General features: G+C 41.1%; 1 protein-coding gene across 5 annotated transcripts in view; it reads right to left on the reverse strand.

Moving 5' to 3' along the window:
- LOC131223736 (uncharacterized) overlaps positions 1-21,919 on the reverse strand; it is a 79,435-nt gene extending 57,516 nt beyond the window's left edge. For 4 of the 5 annotated variants that reach the window (XM_058219229.1, XM_058219228.1, XM_058219230.1 and 1 more), the window contains exon 1: positions 21,621-21,919. In XM_058219229.1, the coding sequence (XP_058075212.1) occupies positions 21,621-21,783 (163 nt within the window). In that variant the 5' untranslated portion in view covers positions 21,784-21,919. The remainder of the gene's footprint in view (positions 1-21,620) is intronic. The other variant, XM_058219231.1, reaches the window with a different exon arrangement.
- Positions 21,920-22,008: the final 89 nt, after the last annotated feature.

Genomic DNA, 22,008 nt, shown 5'->3' on the forward strand with positions numbered 1-22,008 from the left:
ATCTTGACAAGTTTCAACAAGATTCAAAATCTTTGAAGGAGTATTTTTTGGCTCTTCGAGGTATGTGGGATGAACAAGATCTCTATCAGCCCCTTCTCTCCTATTGTATACAAGATTGATCATGCATGGAAGCAACGTGAAGACACTCGAAGCATGCAATTCCTCTCTAGCCTTAACTCTGCGTATCATAGTATTCGGAACAAATTATAATTATGGATCCTCTTTCTCCTCAAACTACTATCTATGTTGTGTCACAAGGTCACTGCCCCATCCACCCCTACGTTTGTCCCTCCTAATCGATCCGCATATGCAGTTAGAGACCGTCCTTCTTTTAGCCAAGGATTTAGAGCTCCAACATAGGGTACAAAGGGACGTGGTCATGATTTTGGGCCCAATAATTAAGGTAAGGTTCGTGGAAATGGGTGTGATGGCTGTTAGTCATGGTTGCAGTGGATGAGGATGAGGTCCTGACAGACCTTGCACCTGTACGCATTGTGGGAGCACAAACCACATGGTCAATCGATGTTGGGACCTCATTGGGTGTCCATCGTGGACTAGTGCATCCTTGGCCAGCAGTGCTTCAACTGTTTTTTGAGAAGCCTCCACAGATGACTACTCCTGAAAAGCCTTCTTCAAGTGACTCAGTTCTCTTGTCACGTGAGGCCTACGAGGCCTTGATGAGACTACATGTTCATGTTGCTCCTGATACTTCCAGGGCTATTGTAGCCTAGTTAAGTACTGCCCTTTATGCGTCTTCTCCTTTTTATTCCGGGTCATTACTCTAGGGCCACATTGCATATGGCTAGTAAGTCCCACTTGTTTATCTCTTACTATCCTTCAAGTCAATCTCGCTTTGTCATTGTTGCAAATGGGAAGCAAATTCCAATATCTGCAACTAGATCCATCCATCTCTCTCCCACTATGCAGCTATCTTCAATCCTTCATGTTCCCAGCTTTCCTTTCAATCTCTTACATGTTAGTTTTCATACAAAATCTTTAAATTATTCAGTAACTTTCTTTCCTTCTAATTGTGTGATTCAGGAGCTCCAGACAAAGCAGACAATTGGTGGGGGCAATGAACATGGAAGGGTCTATTTCCTTGATGATGCAAATGTATTGGCATCCATTGCTCTGTCTATAGTCAAGAGTTAGTGTCCAGATGGCATTGTCGTCTAAGACATTCATCTCTGTCTAGGTTAAAACTTTTGTTTCCTTCAATGTTTGTAACTAAACTCTTATGTTGTGAGACTTGTGAATTCTCCAAATATCACCAAGCCGTATTTCCTCCTAGTTTGTTTGAGAGGAAATCCATACCATTTAAACTCGTTCATTCTTATGTTTGGGGCCCTATGCCTATTATCTCTCTTTTTTGATATAAATATTTTGTTATCTTTATTAATGGTTGCTCTCGAATGACTTAGGTTTATCTTCTCAAGTCTAAATGTGAGGTGTTTGATGTATGTTTTTAAAAAATTGCAATGAAGTAGTCATTCAGTTTTAGTGTCCTATTAAACTTTTACATTTTGACAATGGGGGAGAGTATATGTTGAATATTTTTGTCCTTTTTACAGGATCATGGTACATTGTCTTGTACTTCATGCCCACAAACCCCTCAACAAAATAGTGTGGCTGAGTGAAATAGTCGTCATCTTCTTGAAATAACACGTGCCCTCTTACTTGATATTCACATAAATCCTCATTGGAAATTTTGCACCCGCATGATAAACCTTTTCCCTTACCTCTAAAAGTCTTTGGGTGTGTGTGCTTTGTTCAAGTCCTTAATGGAAGCAATGACAAGTTAAGTCCTCGAGCTATTAAATGCCTCTTCTTAAAGTACTCTCAATCTTAGAAGGGGTATAAATGTTATAAGTCTCTAACTAGTAAGAGATATGTCTTAGCGGATGTAACCTTTTTTTTAAGAGATTTCTTATTTTTCCAATGAAAGGCGTTCGCTTCATGAGCCTCTTATTCGTCAGGGGGAGCTTAACTCTATACCCCTTCATGTCTCTTGTCTTGATGATCCTCCCACATCTCGTCTCCTCCAACCCCATTCTGGTGTATCATCAACAAACTAAATCCTCCACTACTCAGCCACTTATCATGCCATCCGCTTCGCCTGGTAGCTCAGGTTCTATCTCTTATTGTCTATCTCATGATGACCTGCCCATTACCTTGTGAAAACTTCTCGCTCCCATACGAAACATCCCTTTGGTAGTCCTATTTCCTATCAACGCCTTTCACCCTCCTAGTCTTTTGCAGCTTCCATGATGTGGGATGGATGAATATGATATGAATTAATACAAACTAGGAGGCGGATTTAGCATAAATAATGGAGAACATAAAATTCAAGAACTTCTACCTTAGAGTGAAGAGTAAGATAAGCAAATGAAAAAAAAAATTAAAATTAAAATCACATTGAAACAGAGATTCGGAAATTTAATGGTCATCCACCCATGCACATAAAACATTTATTCATGTAAACCTATGGATCTATGGACGTAAGGACTTCTACTTTAGCATAGGTATGAGAATCAACTCCAATTAGGGAAGGAAATCTAGGGTTTCTAGAGTTAGGGTTTAGGAAATTGGATAATTAGGGTTGTAAAGGATTAGGGAATTGGGTAATAGGTTCTAGGTAGGGGAATTAGGGTTTCAAAATTTGGGAAAAATAGGGCCTAGGGTTGGGGTTTTAGAATAGGGGAAGGGTTTCAAAAAACTCAGCACAAGGCTGTCCGTACGCTATGAGGAAGGTCGTACAGCAGTCTATACCGTCGTACAGTTTGTAAAGGTCGGTTGCCGCATTAAAGGGGTTGTTGGGTTTTGTGATGATTGAGGGATTTGAGAGCTTTTGGATGGTTAGGGTTAAGGGGAAAAGAGGAAAAGAAGAAGGAATCTAGAAGAAGGAAGAAAAATAAGATGACGGAGAAAGGAAAAAAGCAGAGAGCACTTTATGAGAGGAAGGAAAAGATGATAATGTTGAAGAATCGCACCTCTGGATGGATTCAAACCATCCAAGCTCCAAGGAATCACACCAAGGGGAGAGGTTTTCCTCTTTAAAGCTCACAGCAAAATCCATTCATTAAGCATTATGGTTGGACATCCGCCCCCTTTTATAGTCTTTGGAGGTGTAAAGAGTCCAAAATACCCTTAAGTATAAAAAAGTGTTCCATATGTGTCCCATACCTAAAATACTCAATGCAAATGTTCCAAAACACATCTAAAACAACAAATAAATCTAAAATAAGAAATAAACTAATCCTAGGGTGTCCGCAATCAAAGTGTACCAAGATGGATGGCCCGATTATATCCTCCGCGAAATCCAGTGGTTGGATCGACCCGAAATCATGATCCAACGGTTGGATGCTCCTCCAAATGTAGCCCACGTGCATCATCCCAATGTGGGGCCTTCCAAATGCACGTCCATGCACATGGGGTCTTCAACTCGTCACTCAAGAGCCCATGTAGATGTCGTCCATCCAAAGCAATGCTAGGATTGGACTGATGGCTCTCCTCTGTCTCATACATATCCTGAGTAGCGCCTGGATGTCCTCATCAGTTGTCCCTCATACCTTGAAGGAAGCCATGAGCAACCCTAATTGGACTCGAGCTATGATGGATGAAATGCAAGCTCTCAAGAAGAACAATACCTGGGAGTTGCTACCTCCACCAAGGGTAAGTATATTGTTGGATGCCGATGAGTTTATACCATCAAGTATCTCCCAGATGGTTCAATTGATTGTTATAAGGCACAGTTGGTCATCAAGGGTTATACTCAAACCTATGGCATGGATTACTTTGAAATGCGATCTCCTATGGCAAAGTTTAACTCTGTTCGAGTGGTGATATCTCTAGCAACGAATCTATCTTGGCCTTTATTCCATCTGGATATGAAAATGCTTTCTTACATAGTGACCTCACCGAGGAAGTTTATATGCATTAGCCCCCAGGTTTTTCCCAATCAAGTACTTCACTCATGTGTCGATTGAAGAAGCCCATCTATGGCCTGAAACAATCTCCACGAGCCTGGTTTGGTAAATTTAGTTATGCTCTCCTCGAGTTTGGATTTATTCGAAGCCACGCGAGTCATTCTCTTTTCATTTGTCGGCGACCCACCAAGATTATGGTGCTCATTATCTACGTTGATACAGAGGGTATGGTTGCCATTAAGTCATTTCTCAAGACTCGGTTTAAGATCAAAGACCTTGAGACTCTCCGATATTTCGTAGGGATTGAAGTTGCTTGATCAAAGACTATTGTGCTCTCTCAGAGGAAATGCGCTATTGATCTCCTTTCTGAAATTGGGATGCTTGGATGCAAGCCTGTTGCTACCCCAATGGACACTACCTGGAAAATCACCCCTAGGGGGGGGGGGGGGGGCGAGCTCCTCTCAAACCCTGGAATGTATCGCCAATTGGTTGTTCAACTTATCTATTTAACTATTACTCGGTCAGACCTATCTTATGTTGTGGGCATCGTTAGTCAATTCATACATACTGCTCGGACGACACATCTAACTACAATGTATCGTATTCTTCGGTATCTCGAATCTGCTCCAGGCAAAGATCCACAGTTTCAACCACATGGTCATCTCCATCTTTCCAGTTATTCTGATGTTGATTGTGTTGGTAGTTAACATGATAGACGATCTATATCAACGTATTATACATTCCCTGGTGGAAATCATGTCACTTGGAAGAGAAAGAAGCAATCCGTTGTAGCTCAATCTTCTGTCGAGGCTGAGTATAGGGCAATGGCTCATACAACATGTGAACTAGTTTGGCTAAGCATCCTTCTCTAGGAACTTGCCTATTCTCCTTCAAGTTCCATTCCATTGCATTGTGACAATCAAGCTGCCATTCACATTACCAGCAATCTGGCGTTTCATGAGCGCATGAAGCACATTAAAGTTGATTGTCATTTTATTCGGGAGAAAGTCATTAACAAGGAAATCGTCACCCCTTTGTTCACTCTGGCGAGCAATTAGCTGATGTACTCGCTAAATCTCTCAGTCGGGATGCTCCTCATCGTATCACTGGCAAGTTGGGCATGACCAATATATATAATCTAACTTGAGGGGAAGCATAGGAGTTAGTAGTGTGTATGTATATTTTTATGACTTTTTGGGTGCATGTGCACAATGCTCGGTTATCCTAAGGAGTATGTATATGTGTTATAGCATTATAATAAAAGAAGTGTTAGGGTTTTGGTATGTACCCAAACACACAAACCCATTTCTCCAAAACTCCTCTTTCTCCTCCTCTATTCTCACCTAAGATTATCCAACCTCAACTAACTACATGTACAATTACTTGTTGAAAGGGTCATGATCCTCAGACTGTGTGATCGTGATGAACCATCAACAATGGGCCCACACTTTACACGGTATCTAACATGGGTTATTTGATATGCTGGTAGAGTATGACCATCCATAACATACCCACTGCATAAATACCATACGGTTCCCTCAATTCAAACTGTTCAAATCGTGGTCCCATTCAATGGATAGGCTGATCACAAAATTACACTAAACAAATGATCCTAATTGTTCAATTGGTGGCATCATGTAGATTATTAAAATGAAAAAATTAATGTCCCATTTTCGATAAACAAATGTCCATTATGAAATGGGTTAGGATCATCCAATCAACTAATCTGCAGGTTACTATAACTTGTGGCACAAATCTCCAATGACCCCAATGGTTGCCAAGTAAGCCATTAAAAAGATAGGCCACACATAAAACACAAGGGGATCAAAGGTTTTATAGTGACCATTCAGTCAGTGGCCTGCCAATGTAATGGTTAAAGCATCTAATTATGTACAACCAGCAAAAAACTAGCTAAATATCGGAAGGTCACAGTTGTCCTCTCATCACCAGCCTAGACGATGTCTTCGACGTAGACTAACAAAACTATAATCCCTGAAGTACGCCGACAAGTGAAGAGAGAAAGATCTGAATGACTACAAACAAAGCCGAAGTCTAATAATGTACGGCTAAACTTGTCAAACCAGGCTCAAGGAGACTACTTAGGGCCATAGATAGACTTCTTGAGGCGACATACCCGATATGAGCCATTGGTTAAAGAAAAACCTGGTGGTGGATCCATATAGACTTCCTCAACAAGGTCACCAGGTAGAAAGGCATTCTTTACGTCCAACTGGAAAACAGCCAAGACAGATTTGCGGCAAAAGAGATGATCATGCAAACTAAGTTGAGCCTTACTATGGGTGAGAAAGTCTCAAAGTAGTCCATAGCCTTGGCTAATAATTAAGCCGTCTATTTGTCAATCAATCCATCTGGGAGGTACTTAAAAGAATAAACCCACTGGTAACCCACGATCTACTTGTCTTTACGCAAGGGAACTAGTTCCCAGGTATCATTCTGCTCAAGGGCACGCATCTCATCTCTTCTATCATAGCTTGCTTCCAATCAGGGCTACTGAGGGCCTCCCTGAGAATCATAGGAACAAAGGAAGATGAGACTGAGGTAGCAAAGGCCCTGAAGGTAGGAAACAAACACTGAAAAGAGACATAACGATTAATAGGATGACGAGTACATGCACAAGTAGACTTACGTAAAGCAATAGGGAGATCATCAAAAGATGGAAGAATTGTACATGGGTCTTCATGAGAAGTAGATGGTATGATGGGAGTTAGAGTAGTGGGGGATTTCTTCCGTTGTTGATACACACGAAATGGTTTCAGAGGTTTCAGAGGATGGGAATCTTCATCAAGAGAGAATTGGAAGCGAAATGGGGTGATTTAACAAAGTCTCCCCCTGACTTGCAAGAGGATCATGTAGCGAATTTCCTTCGAGTGAGAAGTAGGGAACATCATCAAAGAAAGTGACATCCGCTAACACATATTTCTTGCGAGTCAAGAGAATATAGCATTTATAGCCCTTCTGAGATCGAAAATATCCCAGAAATACACATTTTTCCAATCAAGGACTTACAATTACTACCATCAAGTATGTGAACAAAACAGGTGCATCCAAAAAACTCTGGGGGATAATGGAAATGCTTTGTCATGATGATGGAAGATTTCAAAAGAAGATTTATTTTGTAGAATTCAAGATGAAAGTCTATTAATAAGAAAGGGAGTCGTAAGTAAAGCATCATCCCAAAAACGTTTTGGAACATTCATACCTAAGAGAAGAGCATGAATAACTTCGAGAAGATGACGGTTCTTTCCTTCAGCAACACTATTTTGTTTGGGAGTCCTTAGGCAAGAAGTTTGAGATAGTATACCATGATCCTATAAAAAACTTAAGAAGGATTTTGATATATATTCACCCCCATTGTCAAAGCGAAGAACTTCAATGGAACATTGGAATTGGTTGGAAACTTCATTATAAAAAGCCTTGAATATATCAAGCACGTCATGTTTAAATTTCATAAGATAGATCCACGTCATTCAGGAATGGTCATCAATGAAAGACACAAACTATTTGTAACCAAAGGTAGACTCAATAGGTGTCGGACCTCAAACATTAGAATGAACTAGTTCAAAAGGACTAGGCTTCCATCTAGTTGAGCTACGAGGAAAGATAGTTCTATGATGCTTAGAAAATTCACAAAGTATCACAAAATAATGGTTTGAGAACATCAATAGAAGGAAAGATAAGTTTTCGTCTTGATAAAGATGGATGTCCTAAACAACAATGCCATTTAGATATAGTCTCTAAGGACAAAAGGCTCATAGGGCTCACTTAAGTATCATTGAGAAAGTAAATCCCAACACACTCATGGCCCCTACCAATCATCTACTTTGTATGGAGGTCCTAAAAGACACGATGAGAAGGGAAGAATGTTCTAGAGCAATTTAATGACTTGGTAAGAGAACTAACAGATAATAGGTTCAATGGAAAAGAAGGAACATGTAGAACAAAAGATAACTGCATGGAGGGAGATAGGGTAATGGACCCAATCCTAGAGATGCAAGATCCATTACCATCTACAACTGTAACAAAGCTAGGCTGACTAGAAGTTTGATCAAAGTAAAAAAAGGTGGAGTTTACTGGTCATGTGAGATGTAGCCCCAGAGTTAATGACCTAGGAAGGAGACAAAGAGGACACATATAGGGTGGTACCTGACTGGGCCAAGCTAGCGTTGAAAGTAGAACACACGTCTCGATTATGACACTGCATCAAAGTATCATACGCCTCTCTGGATATAGTGACAGAGTCGCCTGAAGTAGACATGCCGTAAGATAATGTTAAAGGCATCAAACGAATCTTCTCAGAGTCAGATGACATTGTACCAGCCATACAAGCACCTTTCCACGAAGGTCGGCCAACAATATCACAAGATCGATCAACTATATGATTAGTGCCACCGCAATGGGTGCGAGAACAAGGAGAACCATCATGACCATGGCCACGTCCACCAAAGGTGCAAATATCACGACCACCTTTGATGGGGACATCAGAGGACCTACTAAGTGTACCAGAGACAGACGACCACCCACATCAGCGTTGCTTTCTTTGTGGATGGGAGACGAGTTCCAGATGGGGCCCGCCGACCCATTTTGAAGACCCCACATGCATTGGACATGCATCAAGAAGACCCCACTTTGGGATGATGCATATGGGCTGCTTAAGAGACCATTTAGTCATAGGATTTCTATTTCGTGTCGATCCGACCATTGGATCTTGTCGATTAGGCCATCGAGCCACCAGATCTTCCTGATCTGGGCCCCTTGGACTCTAATCTTACTTTATTTATGTTTTTTGTTATTTGTAGGATTTATTTGATGGTTGAGATTAATAATAAATGTTTTAGTTTTCTTATTTTGAATTATGGGCTACTTCACTTAAGTGAGTGGCATAGTTGTAATTATACTGAATTTTTAATTTTAAAATTTTAATTATAAAACCACAGGGGGGGTGGAGTTCGAACCCTAGTGGTGTTATTGAAAAGAGAGAGAGAGAGAGAGAGAGAGAGAGAGAGAGAGAGAGAGAATCTCTCTTGTGTGAAAGAATTTTCCTCCTTGTGTTTTAAGGTTTGTTTGTGAGAAACCCTCCATTCCAATTGAATTGTGGAATGGTAGAAGTTTGTTTGGTAGTAGATTCCCCAAGGTCCATCCTTCCTCTTCCTCTTCTTCGAAAGGTATTCTTCTTCTTACATCATTCCTCTCTCTTCTTCGAAAGGCATTCTTCTTCTTCTATGGCCTTCCTCTTTTCCTTTCCATTATAACCTTCTAAACCCTGGATCCTTTGAATCCCTAAAAACCCTATTCTTAAATTTTCATCCATGAATCCATAAACCTAATCAAAATCTGAATTTTTTTTATTTTATTTTTGTGAAACTTTCCCAAAACCATAAATTTGCTTGCATCATTATCTATCCACATGGTTGTTGCACTACCCACGCTAGATTGGAAGTCCTTACTTCCAAGTGGGCCACTCTTGAACTATTTTATATTTTCGTGCACCGTGTATGTGAAAACCTACAATCTTCACGTTATAAATCTGAATTTCCGAATCTATTATGAGGATATGCTTAATTTTATATGGTTGATTGCTGAAATTAATGTGTAATTGATCTCTCGTCTTACATCCTAGGATAGTTTCCATCATCTTGCATCAACCTCAATCATGAGCTCAACCCCCGCCTCGACCACCATAACCAGGAGAACGACTACTACTTGGGGAGCTCTTGCTAGAAGCCCTAGAACTAGAACCAGGAGAAGGGCGGTCTATAGCTATGTAGGCGGATTTGTCGATGTCCACAGGAATAGTAGGAGACAGGAAATCAACTCTCTGAACATGAGCATAGACTAATGGAAGTGAAGGGGCTCCATAGCCAAGATTTGACGAAGTACACTTTGGTATATTCTGGATTCAATCCGGAGAGGAATTGCTAATGCAGGGGCATTTCACACCCAGCTCAAGTGGGGTAGCCCATGGGAAGCGGGGACACACTCGGGGTGGGTGGCCCATGTGATTTGGGGGCCACGAGCCCATGAGGGGGGTTCGGCCGAGGTCCTAACCCTTGAGTTGTGGGACCTAGGCTATGAGATAAAGGGATTAATTCACCATACTCTAACAGTTCGAGCTTTTAGAGCAAGTGGTTAATTGTCCTGCATCAAATTGGTATCAGAGCAGGAGGTCTCGTGTTCGAGACTCCTCACGAGGGGTGCTTAATGCAGGCGCATTTCACACCGGGCTTGAGTGGGGTAGCTCGTGGGATGCGGGGACACACTTGGGGTGAGTGGCCCATGTGATTTGGGGCCCACGAGCCCATGAGGGGGGTTCGGCTGAGGTCCTAACCTATGAGATGTGGGACCTGGGCTATGAGATAAAGGGATTAATTCACCATACTCTAATAGTTCGAGCTTTTAGAGCAAGTGATTAATTGTCTTGCATCAATTGCATAATTCAAGTCTATTCACTTCGTTACCAAATGACCTCATGGTCTTGAGTACAATGAGAAGGAAGAGGACGGTACATATCTAGCTCACCTCACATACCACGTAAAATAGTGAAATGCTCTTTTAGGCTTGTGGCATCCTATTGAAGCTTACATATGTCTAAGACTAGCTTATACACTCGAGATATAGTGCGATCTTCTGAATACATGTCTCGGATAGTATCACATATCTTTTTAACTGTCATCAAAAACATAAGAGAGTTGTTAATTGTAGCCTCCATTTTTAAAAGCCCAGCCATAACCAAATAATTTTCTTTGGTCAAGATTTTGAAGCTTTCATTTGTAGAGTCAGGAGACTTATCTAAGATATACGAAAGTCTCTCTCTTCTGCCTAGAAATAGCTTGATTGATTGGGCCCATTGTAAATAATTATTCCTATTCAACTTGATTCTGGTGATCGACAGGGTGTGAGACTCAAAGGGCCCCATAACAGCTCCAGAAGGGAGCTTATCCTCCATACTAGAGTAATAGAGAAGGCTCATAATGACCAGAAATATAAACTAAAAAAAAAAAAAATCAATCCAACAATCCACAGCAGGACAACATATACATCCAACTTCATGTGTATAGTCGATGGCCCAAACACTTAGATATTTGAAACCTTCATATAATGGACCTAAATCTCAACAAAGATACAGCAAAACCAGGTTTGATGTATGTTGGGCACATGGAATCCCACAAAACAACGAAACCCCATCATTTTCCTTCGCTGAGATGAAGTTAACGAGTTAAGCCAAGCTATTCTGGACCAATACAGAGCGGAAGGGGGAGCATCGTGGAGATTAACCCATTACATTATGGATTGAGATGAAAGAACTTTTTAGACAAAAATACATCCCGCTCTCCTACTGTGATCGCCTTTTGGCTCAGTAGTAGTCCTTGAGACAAGGGTCAATGCCTGTATCGGATTATATCAAGAGATTCGAGGAGTACATAATGCAGTGTGATGTCGACAAGTCCCTATTGTAACCTTGTCTCGATTTAGGACGGGCATGCGCCCTGAGATTAGGCGTGAGCTCATCCTCATGATGTTGGTACACTAGAGGAGGCCTACCTTAGGATAGAGGAGCTTGAACGATACCTAGTGCAATCGACCATGAAGCAGTTTGGGTCTCATGATTCTAGTGGCAGGGTTGCTCCTCAGGGAGCCAAACGTAACCCTGGGAGCCAGACAAAAGCCCCAACTAGAGCTCCCACCTATAACAGAGATGTTAAAGATAAGGGTCTAATCAGCACTAGTTCAAAGGGAAGTGAGCACAAGCAGTGTTTCCATTGCAATGGTTATGGTCACCTCGTAAAGGAATGCTCGAACAAATAAAGAGGTAAAGCTCTTATGATAGATAAGGCATATGAGGATGCGGGCAATTGCGATGTAGAGGAACATGAGCATGATATTGGTGCTAGTGATGAGGAGTTTGATGAGCAGGAGACCAACACTCTCGCAGTAGTCAGATGTGCCTTTGCCCAAGCTAAAGAAAATGATGATTGGCATAGGAACACGATCTTTTACACTTATTGCAAATGTGGAGAAAAGAATTGTAAAGTGATCACGGATAGTGGCAATTGTGCAAACATGGTCTGTACCAACACCGTAAGTCGACTAGGCTTGAAAGTCGATTCTCACCCTTAGCCCTACAGAGTGTCGTGGGTTTATGAGCCCTCCATTCCAGTCTCATAGCAATGTTGTATACCCATCCAGTTTGGGTCATATAAGGATTCGTTGTGGTGCGATGTGGTTACCATGGAAGTTAACCACAGCATCTTGGGTAGGCCCTGATTATTTGACTTAAACATTAAAATATTCGGTCACTCGAATATTTGTACATTCATGCTTGAGGGCAAGAAAATTAGATTAAGTCCTCTTCCACCCAAGAGCGTGCTGGAAAAAAAGGAGACCACCAAGAAGGGTGATCTTGGAAATTTGAGGAAGTCCGAGCTTAAGTCTCTTCACATCATTAATGCAAAAGAATTTGAAAGAGAGACTAAAGAGGATTCAGAGGTGTATACCCTCATGACTAGAGAGGTTACCCCCCTTGTTGGTGTAGAGTTGCCTAGTGAGGTGATTTCAGTAATGGAGGAGTTCAGTGATATCTTTCTTGACGACCTCCCGGATGAGCTATCACCTATGAGGGACATCCAGCATGCCATTGATCTTATCCCTAGGTCAACTCTCACAAACCTTCCTCATTACAGAATGAACTCCATGAAGCATGCGAAACTCAAGAAGCAAGTTGATGAGCTTGATAAGAAATGGTTCATTCAAGAGAGCATGAGTCCATGTGTCGTGCCTGCCCTTCTGACGCCCAAGAAGGATGGCACGTGGCATATATGTGTGGATAATAGAGCCATCAATAAGATTATCGTTTAAGTATCGGTTTCCTATACCGCGTCTTGATGATATGTTGGACATGATGGCTAACGCCACAATTTTCTCCAAAATAGACCTCAATAGTGGGTATCACTAAAACCGTATTCACCAAGTGATGAGTGAAAAACTCCTTTCAAGATGAAGGATGGGTTGTACAAGTGGCTAGTCATGCCTTTTGGGCTGACCAATGCCCCAAGTACATTTATGTGGGTGATGACCCAAGTGTTAAGACCCTTCATGGGGAAGTTCCTAGTCATATACTTTAATGACATCCTTATTTATAGCATGACTAAGGAACAACACCTCTACCATCTGAGGCAAGCGTGTGGGATCCATAGAGCAGAGAAGTTATATGCTAACCTCAAGAAGTGTTCATTTTTGTCTAGTAGTGTCATCGGTTTTAGGTTTTATCGTGTCATTTTAGGGCATGTCTGCGGATCCCAAGAAAGTCAATGCCATAGTCAGTTGGCTTGAGCCACATAATATTCATGGGGTGCGTAACTTTCACAACCTAACCACCTTTTATGGGCAATTCATGAGATGGTTTAGTTCCACCATGGCTCCCATTACCAATTGCATAAAAAAAGGGGAGTTCCGATGAACTAAAGTAGCCTCTAGGGCGTTCAAGGAGATCAAAGTCAAGATGACTAAAGCTCCTATCATGCAAATTCCGGATTGTTCCAAGGCTTTGGAGGTTGCTTGTGATGTGTCTGATGTGGGGTATACGTGGAATGCTTAGTCAGGAAAGGCACCATGTCGCTTTCTTTAGCAAGAAGTTGGAGGAAGCGAAACAAAAGTATTATACCTATGACAATGAATTTTATACGATAGTGCATCTTTGCACCATTGGCGACATTATTTATTACCGCATGAGGAGTTTGTCTTATTCTCTAACTATGACGCTTTGCGCTATCTCAACTTGCAAAAGAAGTTGAACTCGAGGCATGCCAAGTGGGTCTAATTTCTTCAGGAGTATACTTTTTGTGTTGAAGCACAAGGCAGAAGTTGAAAATAAACATGCTGATGTGTTGAGTCATAGGGTTGCGTTACTCCAATCCATGAACGTCGAAAGTCACTGGATTTGAACGATTAAAGGAAGATTATCCTAGTTGCCCAAATTATAGAGAGGTGTACGCATCGTTGTTAGATGGTCAATATTAGAGCTGGGCATATCAGGCCCGATCCAGTGGATCCGACCCGATCAGACCCGATCCGACCCGTTCCGAACCGAACCGACGGCCTGGATCAGTGCGGATCGGGTATGGCCATTCAGATCCGATATTTTTCGGATCCAGATCGGGTCATGGTCAGTCTAGACCGACCCGATCCGAATGGATCCGGACCAACCCGATTCGAAGTGGTTCTTATCAATGATTTTAGTTTTTCCTGTGATATGGTCCACTTGAACTTTGGATATGCATCAATTTTGGGTTCAACGACTAAAATGATCTGGAAAAACAAATGGACGGCGTGGATAAATCACATGCATTCACGGTGGGCCTCAATAGAGTTTAATATGTATGATAAGAAAGGATTCACTGGTGTACCAAACACAGCTATATAGCCTTTGTAGGGTTTTGTAGCTGCAGGAACGTGTCGTGCCAAGACGAGCACTGACGCTCCTCGAGCTCTGAGTTGTACGAACGGTTCAAAGGAGATCAAAGTTATATAGGCCCACAATGATGTATTTATTATATCTACACCGTTTATATATTTATAGAGATCATTGTAGAGCATTGTCCAAAAAATCAATCATATCCAAAGATCATCTGGACCACATAATAAATAGTAGCTGAGAATGATTTTCACTATTAAACAATTTGTAGGGCTCACCATAACGTTTCTTTTCCATCCAATTTGTTCATAAGGTCACAAAAACATAAATTAAGAGGCAAAACAAATTTCAAATTGATCCCAAAATTCTGTGAGACTGTGACCCCAAAAAGGGTTTGAATGGTAGACGTTCAATCCCCACTGCTTTTTTCAGTGTGGTCCACTTTATAGTTAGATCTATCTTATTTTTCGTCTCAAGCCTTAAAACAAGCTCGCCAAATGGATGGACGGTTTGGATATAACACATACCCTATGATCAGACCCACAGAACTTGCCAACGTCAATGGCAGCTCTTTTGTGCACAACACGTTACAGCTGTTGCACATCAATGCAGCTAGCGCCTCGAGCTCCAGAGTTGTATGAACGGCTCAAATAAGATCAATGTTACATGGGCCCCACAATGATGTATTTATTATATCCACACCGTTTATCCATTTTTTGGTGATTATTTTAGGTATTAGGAAAAAATTTGAATCATTTCAAAAGCTCAAATGGACCACACCGAAAATAGCAGTGAGGATAATGATTTTCACCGTTAAAATGATCTGAATCCTACCCAACCCAATCCGACTCGGTTTCCCTGACCGAGTCGAACTTGGTTCGGGTCAGGTCAACTGCGCGTCGAATCGGTTGAGGTTAGCCGTTCCGGACTCGGCCCCGAATCGGATCGGGTTCAGATCAGACTATCTGGTTTTTGGACCGAACCGAGTTGGACCCAATCCGATCCGACTCGGTCCGATGCCCAGCTCTAGTCAGTATAGGGGTAATAGTGAGTTTGTCCTGGTCAATAAGTTTTTATTTAGAGGTAATAGATTGTGTATACCTCGTATGTTCCTCTGCGACTTTCTTGTTTGGGAGCTTCACGCTGGAACGATAGTTGGTCATTTTGGGCGTGATAAGATTATCGCCCCTGTAGATGAGCGTTTTTATTGGCCAAGTCTCAAGCGAGACGTGGCTAACATTATAAGGCAATGTAAGACTTGTCAGCTGGCAAAGCAGACAAACCAGAACACCGGTTTATATACACCATTGCCAGTCCCCCACACCCCATGGGTTGATATTAGCATGGATTTCGTGCTTGGGCTCCCCAAGACAATTAAAAAGCACGATTCCATTTTTGTATTTGTGGATCGTTTTTCGAAAATGGTCACTTCCTACCATGTTTTAAAATGTCCGATGCCATTAACATGGCTAAGATATTCTTTAGGGAAGTAGTTCATCTGCATGGTTTGTCGAAAACCGTTATGTCAGATCGAGATGTGCGGTTTATGAGTTATTTTTGGAAAACTATATGGCACATGATGGGAACTAAGTTGCAGTTCTCTTCGGCATACCATCCTTAGACTGATGGTCAAGCAAAAGTTGTCAATCGAAGCTTAGGGAATCAACTACAATGTCAGGTGGGAGACCATATTAGGACTTGGAATACAGTTTTGCCTATAGCCGAGTTTGCATACAACAATTCCATTAATAGGTCCACAAGAATGAATCCATTTGAGAGAGGTACAAGCCTAGAACGTCTATAGATCTCATACCCATGTCCGTCTCACATAGGCCATCTAAGTCCACATAAGCATTTGTACAACATATTCATGACTTGCATAGCGAGATCAAGAGGCACATTAATGCTAGTAATCAACATTATAAAATCTCTGCAGATTCACATTGTAGGTTTAAGGAGTTTTAAGTGGGTGACTACGTCATGGTCCGCATTAAGCCCAAACGATTCCCATAGAGAACCATGAGGAAATTGCATGCCCGCAGTGTGGGTCCATATAAAATTTTGACAAGAGTAAGCCCTAATGCGTATGTGGTGAATTTTCCATTTGTTAAGTTAAGGGCATTAGCGCAACATTCAACGTGGAGGACCTTCTGCCTTATGACGGACCCACACCTCCATCTTCTAGCCCTCCTGCAGACCTTTCTCCTACCCCAGATAATGGTGTCCCTGACCCCGTCCCCAGCCCATGGCCTTTACCAGACCCTACTTCCCACCTATTGCCTTCTTTTCGTTCACTATCTGAACGGAAAGAAGAGATCGGGGATGCTCTGGACCACTAAGCGGTCTTACCCACCATGGAGGGTATTAGAAATACCCCGTCAAGTGGAAGAACAGGCTGAAGTCAAACAACACTTAGACTACAGAAGCAGAGTTCCAATGCATTGATCCTGACCTCCTCGAGCATTACCACAGCTTTATTTTGCAGGTGGCAAATTCTTCTCAGCCAAGGAGAGTAGATGGAGACGTCAGAGGACCTACTCAGGTATACCAGAGTTATAGGCGACCGCCCACATTAGCACAACTCTCTTTGTGGATGAGAAATGAGTTCCAGATGGGTCTCACGGGCCACTTTAAAGACCCCACATGCATTGAACGCGCATCAGGAAGACCCCCACTTAGGGTGATGTATGTGGGGTGCTTAGGAGACAATTTTAGTCATAGAACATTTATTTCGTGTTGATCCAACTATTGGATCTTGTTGATCAGGCCATCAGGCCACCAGAACTTCCAGATTTGGGCCCTTTGGACCCCGATCTTGTTTTATTTATGTTTTTTGTTAGTTTTAGGATTTATTTGACGGTTAAGATTGATGGTAAGTGTTTTAATTTACTTATTTTAGACGATGGGCCATATCACTTAAGTGAGTGGCGTGTTTGTAATTTTAAAGTTTTAATATAAAAGCCGGGGGGCGGGGGGGGGGGGGACATCCAACCAAGGTGTTCCGTATCCGTTATGTTACGCCCATAAAAGCCGATACGTATAGATAACGGCCATGACCGTTACGTGATATGGGAGTGAAACAGGGTAGTTGGTTTTTTGGGACTGTATCGGCCATTATGGTAGCCGTAAAGGCCGTTACGGGGCATAAACAAGGTGTTCCGTATCCATTACGGTACGCCCGTAAAGGCTGATACGTATAGGTAACGACCATGACCGTTACGTGATATGGGGTGAAAAGGGGCAGTTATTTTTTGAGACAATATCAGCCGTTACGGTGGCCATAAAGGCCGTTACAGGGCATAATGACCATTACTCCCATAACGGTCGAAAAATGATCATTTTTTTTTTTCCTATTTAAATTCATTTTTCTCCACTTTTTCACTTTTCTCATTCCAAAAACTCTCCTATATCATTTTACAACAGATTTCGAACACTCTTACTATAGCTTTTAAGATTAAAATTGTGGATTGAAGTAATTTGAGCGAATAGAATCTCCAAAGGCCTTTTTTTCAAAAAAACAAATAATAATAAAAATTGAAAAAGCAGTATTTATGCCTTTTTATGATTTCTAATTCTAATGCTTGATTGTGATGTGTAAACATTAGAGACATAATCATATTAAAGAATTCACTACATTGCCCGATACAACACTCTCACCAAAGAGTGGACCGTTACACTACCATAAACATGTTCAAAACAAAAAATGAATACATATTTGAAATATTTACATTATTATTGATTTTCTAGATATTTTTTCAAAATTTTTTGGGCAAAAGAAAATTTTCAACCGTTACAGGGGTCGTAACGGTCGTTACACCCCCATATTAGCCGTTATGGCCAATACCCGTATCGGTAATGGTGGTGACCGTTACGGCTACCATTACCGATACGAAATACCTTGGGCATAATGGTCACTTTTTTCTATTTAAATCAAAATTTCTCCTCATTTTTTCACATTTCTCATTCCAAAAGCTCTCCTAGATAATTTCACAACAGATTTTGACCACTCTTACTATAGTTTTTAATATTAAAACCGTAGATTGAAGTGATTTGAGCGAATAGAAGCTCCAAGGGCCAATTTTTCAAAAAATTGAAGAAGTATCATTTATGACTTTTTTCCTGATTTCTAGTTCAAGTGCTTGATTGTGATGTGTAAACATTAGATATATATATAATCATGTTCACAAATTCATTAGACAACCCAATACAACACTCTCACCAAAGAGTGGACCATTACACTACCATAAACATGTTCAAAACAAAAAAGAATACATATTTGGAATGTTTATATTATTCTGGTTTTTCTGTATATTTTTTCAGAATTTTTTGTGCAAAAGAAAATTTTCAATGGTTACGGGGGTCATAATGGTCGTTACGCCCCCCATATTAGTAACGGTGGCGACGGTGGTGACCGTAACAGCCACCATTACTGATACGGAATACCCTGCGTCCAACCCTATTTGAGCTTGAGAAAAGGAAAAAAAAAAGTCTTTCTTGTGTTAAAGAAGTATTTTTTCCTCTTTGTTTTTAGGGTTTGTGAGAAACTCTCCCTTCCAATCAAATTGTAAAATGGTATAAGCTTGCATGGTGGTGGATTCCTCTAAAGTGTTTTCTTCCTCTTTCTCTTCTCCAACAAGGTACTCCACTTCTTATCTTTTTCTTCTTCTCCTTCCTTTACATCTCTTCTAAACCCCTCAAAACGCAACCTAATCCACCTCCTCTCTCTTTTCCCCAACCCATCCATACATGGACACGCACGTGCGTCTGTACAAGCTACCACGTGTGGGCCCCCATTTGGTACCTTCCCACCTTGATTCCCTTCCAAACCCTATCTAATCCCTAGATTCCTAATTCCCAAATCTCAATCCCTAAATCCCAAAACCCTAACGGAAATCTGATTTTTTTTTTTTTTTTTTTTTATCCATTCCCCAAACCTGATTTTATTGGCATCATTGTTTTCTTACGTGGTTGTTGCACTACCCATGATAGATTGGAAGTCTCTACTTCCAAGTAGGCCACTCTCGTAATAATTTATATTTTTGTGCACCACGTATGTGATAGCCTAGGCCCTTTGCGTCACAAATCTGAATTTTCTAAATTTATTATATGGATATGTTTGGTTTTACATGTTGAATGCTGAAATTTATGCGTATTTGATCTCACATCTTGCATCCTAGGTTAGTTTCACTCATCCTACAACGGCGGTCTGGATTGATTCCCTTATTTGCGTTTTCGAGAACAATAATACATCCTTTCAGAGGATTCATTCTGGCTGTGGAATGGACCTTTAGAACATCCACCCGTTTTGTGATCAAATCGACCACTTGTTGCAAGGTTGTAACAGTCCCATCTTGAGGTTGTGTAGCCACATCAGGATTGTAAATCGTCCCTCTTCTAGTGCGGGGCATAAGACAACAGGCTTTCGCAAAGCATGCAAGAAGGTTTTTTTTTTTTTCTTTTCCTTTCTTTTCTTTTCTTTTGCTTTCTTCTTCTTCTTCTTCTTTTTTTTTCTTTTTTTTTCTTTTTTTTTTTTTTTTTTTTGATGTAGTGAATGGGAAAAGTTTTCAGAAGGTTGGATGTGGGATACGGTATAGGTTGTTTACTAGTGAAACTTGGGGAAAAGATAGGGTGATGGTTTAGTTGAGATGGAGATGGAGACAAAATTAGAGGAAAAAGAAGAGAGGAGAAATCCCAAGAGCAGAACTTGCTTTGATACCAATTTAATGAAAACCCCGAAAGGGGAAGCAAATAAATCAATAAGAAAAGAAAGGGATTGCGGGAAGGACCCAACAATCCTCTAGCCGAATGCTAGAGATCATGAATGCAAAACTGTGAGCAAGCTCAATAGTCCTCTACTGTAGAGATAAGAGAGAGAGAGAGAGAGAGAGAGAGAGAGAGAGTGTGTGTCTGTCATCCAACTGGTCTTATTCCGTAAGCCATAGGCCTTATTTATAATCAAACCTTACAGTCTGTAATAAAATTTATGGAATCTACAGATAGAATTCCTAGCTAGCCAATATCTAAGAAAATAGGAAAGCACTTAAATAACAAAGCATTGTAATTGAGAAAGTACCTAAATAGGAAAATAAATAAGAAAAATCTAAAATTACTCCGTGCCCAATATAAAGATATGAAAGAAAAAAAAAATTCTTAATCTAGAGATTTAAAAGAAAAGTAAAGTAGCGATGGGCTAAAAAGGGAAGGTGGTACTTTTCTTGTACATACGTTTGGAGCATCCACATGTGGGATGTGGGGCGATTGCATCACATGTCCATGGGATGAGTTCAGCTTAAATGAGGATGTTGAGATGGATGAGTGGCAAGGCAAGGAAGGATAAAATTAGAAGAACAAAAAATCAAAAAAAAAAAAAAAAAAAGTATTCAAATGAACTTAGGAGTCGCACCAATAGGTAGTGGGATGAGGGAAAGTAAACTTAAGATGGTTTGGTCATCTGCAACAGACCAAGAACCGTGCCATCTAGAAAGAATGAGTCAGTACAAGTTGAAGGCTCTAAAAGGGTGAGGGGAATGCCCAAAAGGATGTGGACCGAGCTACTAAGAAAAGAATTGATGACCTATAGTGTAACTGAAGTTATGGCCCTTGATAGAGTGGAATGGCATAATAGGATTTATGTAGCTGACCCTAATTAATTGTTATAAGGCTTTGATGATGATGTTGTGCTTGTGTGTCCGTGCATGTGTTGAAAGGATATATTAATATGATGAAGGAAATGTATCAGGGAGACGTAACAATGTGAGGACTGCTAGTGAAGAGATGAGTTTCCAATTACTGTAGGCTTGCACTAGAGCTCAGCATTGAGCAAGTACCCTCTGCATTGGTTTATAGACTAGTTAACATGGCATTTTACATCCTATGCATACATGTCACCACAGTTTGGTGATTGTGGTGATGGACCACTCAAAAAAAAAAAAAAAAAAATCTTTTGCTAGGATTCAGCAACTGTGATTATCGAATTGGCAGACTTTTTCCAATTTAATGCTGACCAATGCCAATATTATTGTCGCAAATCTAACAGTCAAAACCGTCCAATTAGCTAGGTTTTCTCCACCACGGCGCTTCATGGAATGGCCCACACGATGAAGGGCCCCACACTATCATACCAGTTGTCCAATGTGTGTAGCATGCAGTGCTGACAAACTAGAATTCCCACAAAAAATTAAAATACAACGTAATACACTAAACCAAACACGAAGAAGAATTAAAGAGAGTGAGAGAGAGACAGAGAGAGACAGATGGAGAATTACTGGGAGTGGCAGCGGATTCTTTCAGCAAATCTTCTGACATTGATCGAAGCAAGGCCGAAAGCCGGGAGACATCATCCGAGAGAGGGGGGAAAGGGTATTTATCGTAATATCGAGCAAGATAAGCCCTGGTTATGGGCACCAAACCCTCGGTGGAAGAAGCCATTGCAGAGAAGGAGACGAAGATCTCTCGAGAGTTGGGAGCAGAAACTGAAACAAGGAGACTTGAGGGGTTTTCAAGAGGGGATAGAATCCCGCCGCGCACACGGCGCAATTTAAGAAGAAAGCGCACTGTCGAACGTGGGAAATTGCATATAAACCTTTATGGAGATGAAGGACTTGGTGGTTCTATGACGTTCGTGGGGCGTAATGCGCACAGTCGAACGACGAC

Source organism: Magnolia sinica, chromosome 13 (genome assembly GCF_029962835.1).
Source record: "Magnolia sinica isolate HGM2019 chromosome 13, MsV1, whole genome shotgun sequence".
Taxonomy (NCBI): Eukaryota; Viridiplantae; Streptophyta; class Magnoliopsida; order Magnoliales; family Magnoliaceae; genus Magnolia; species Magnolia sinica.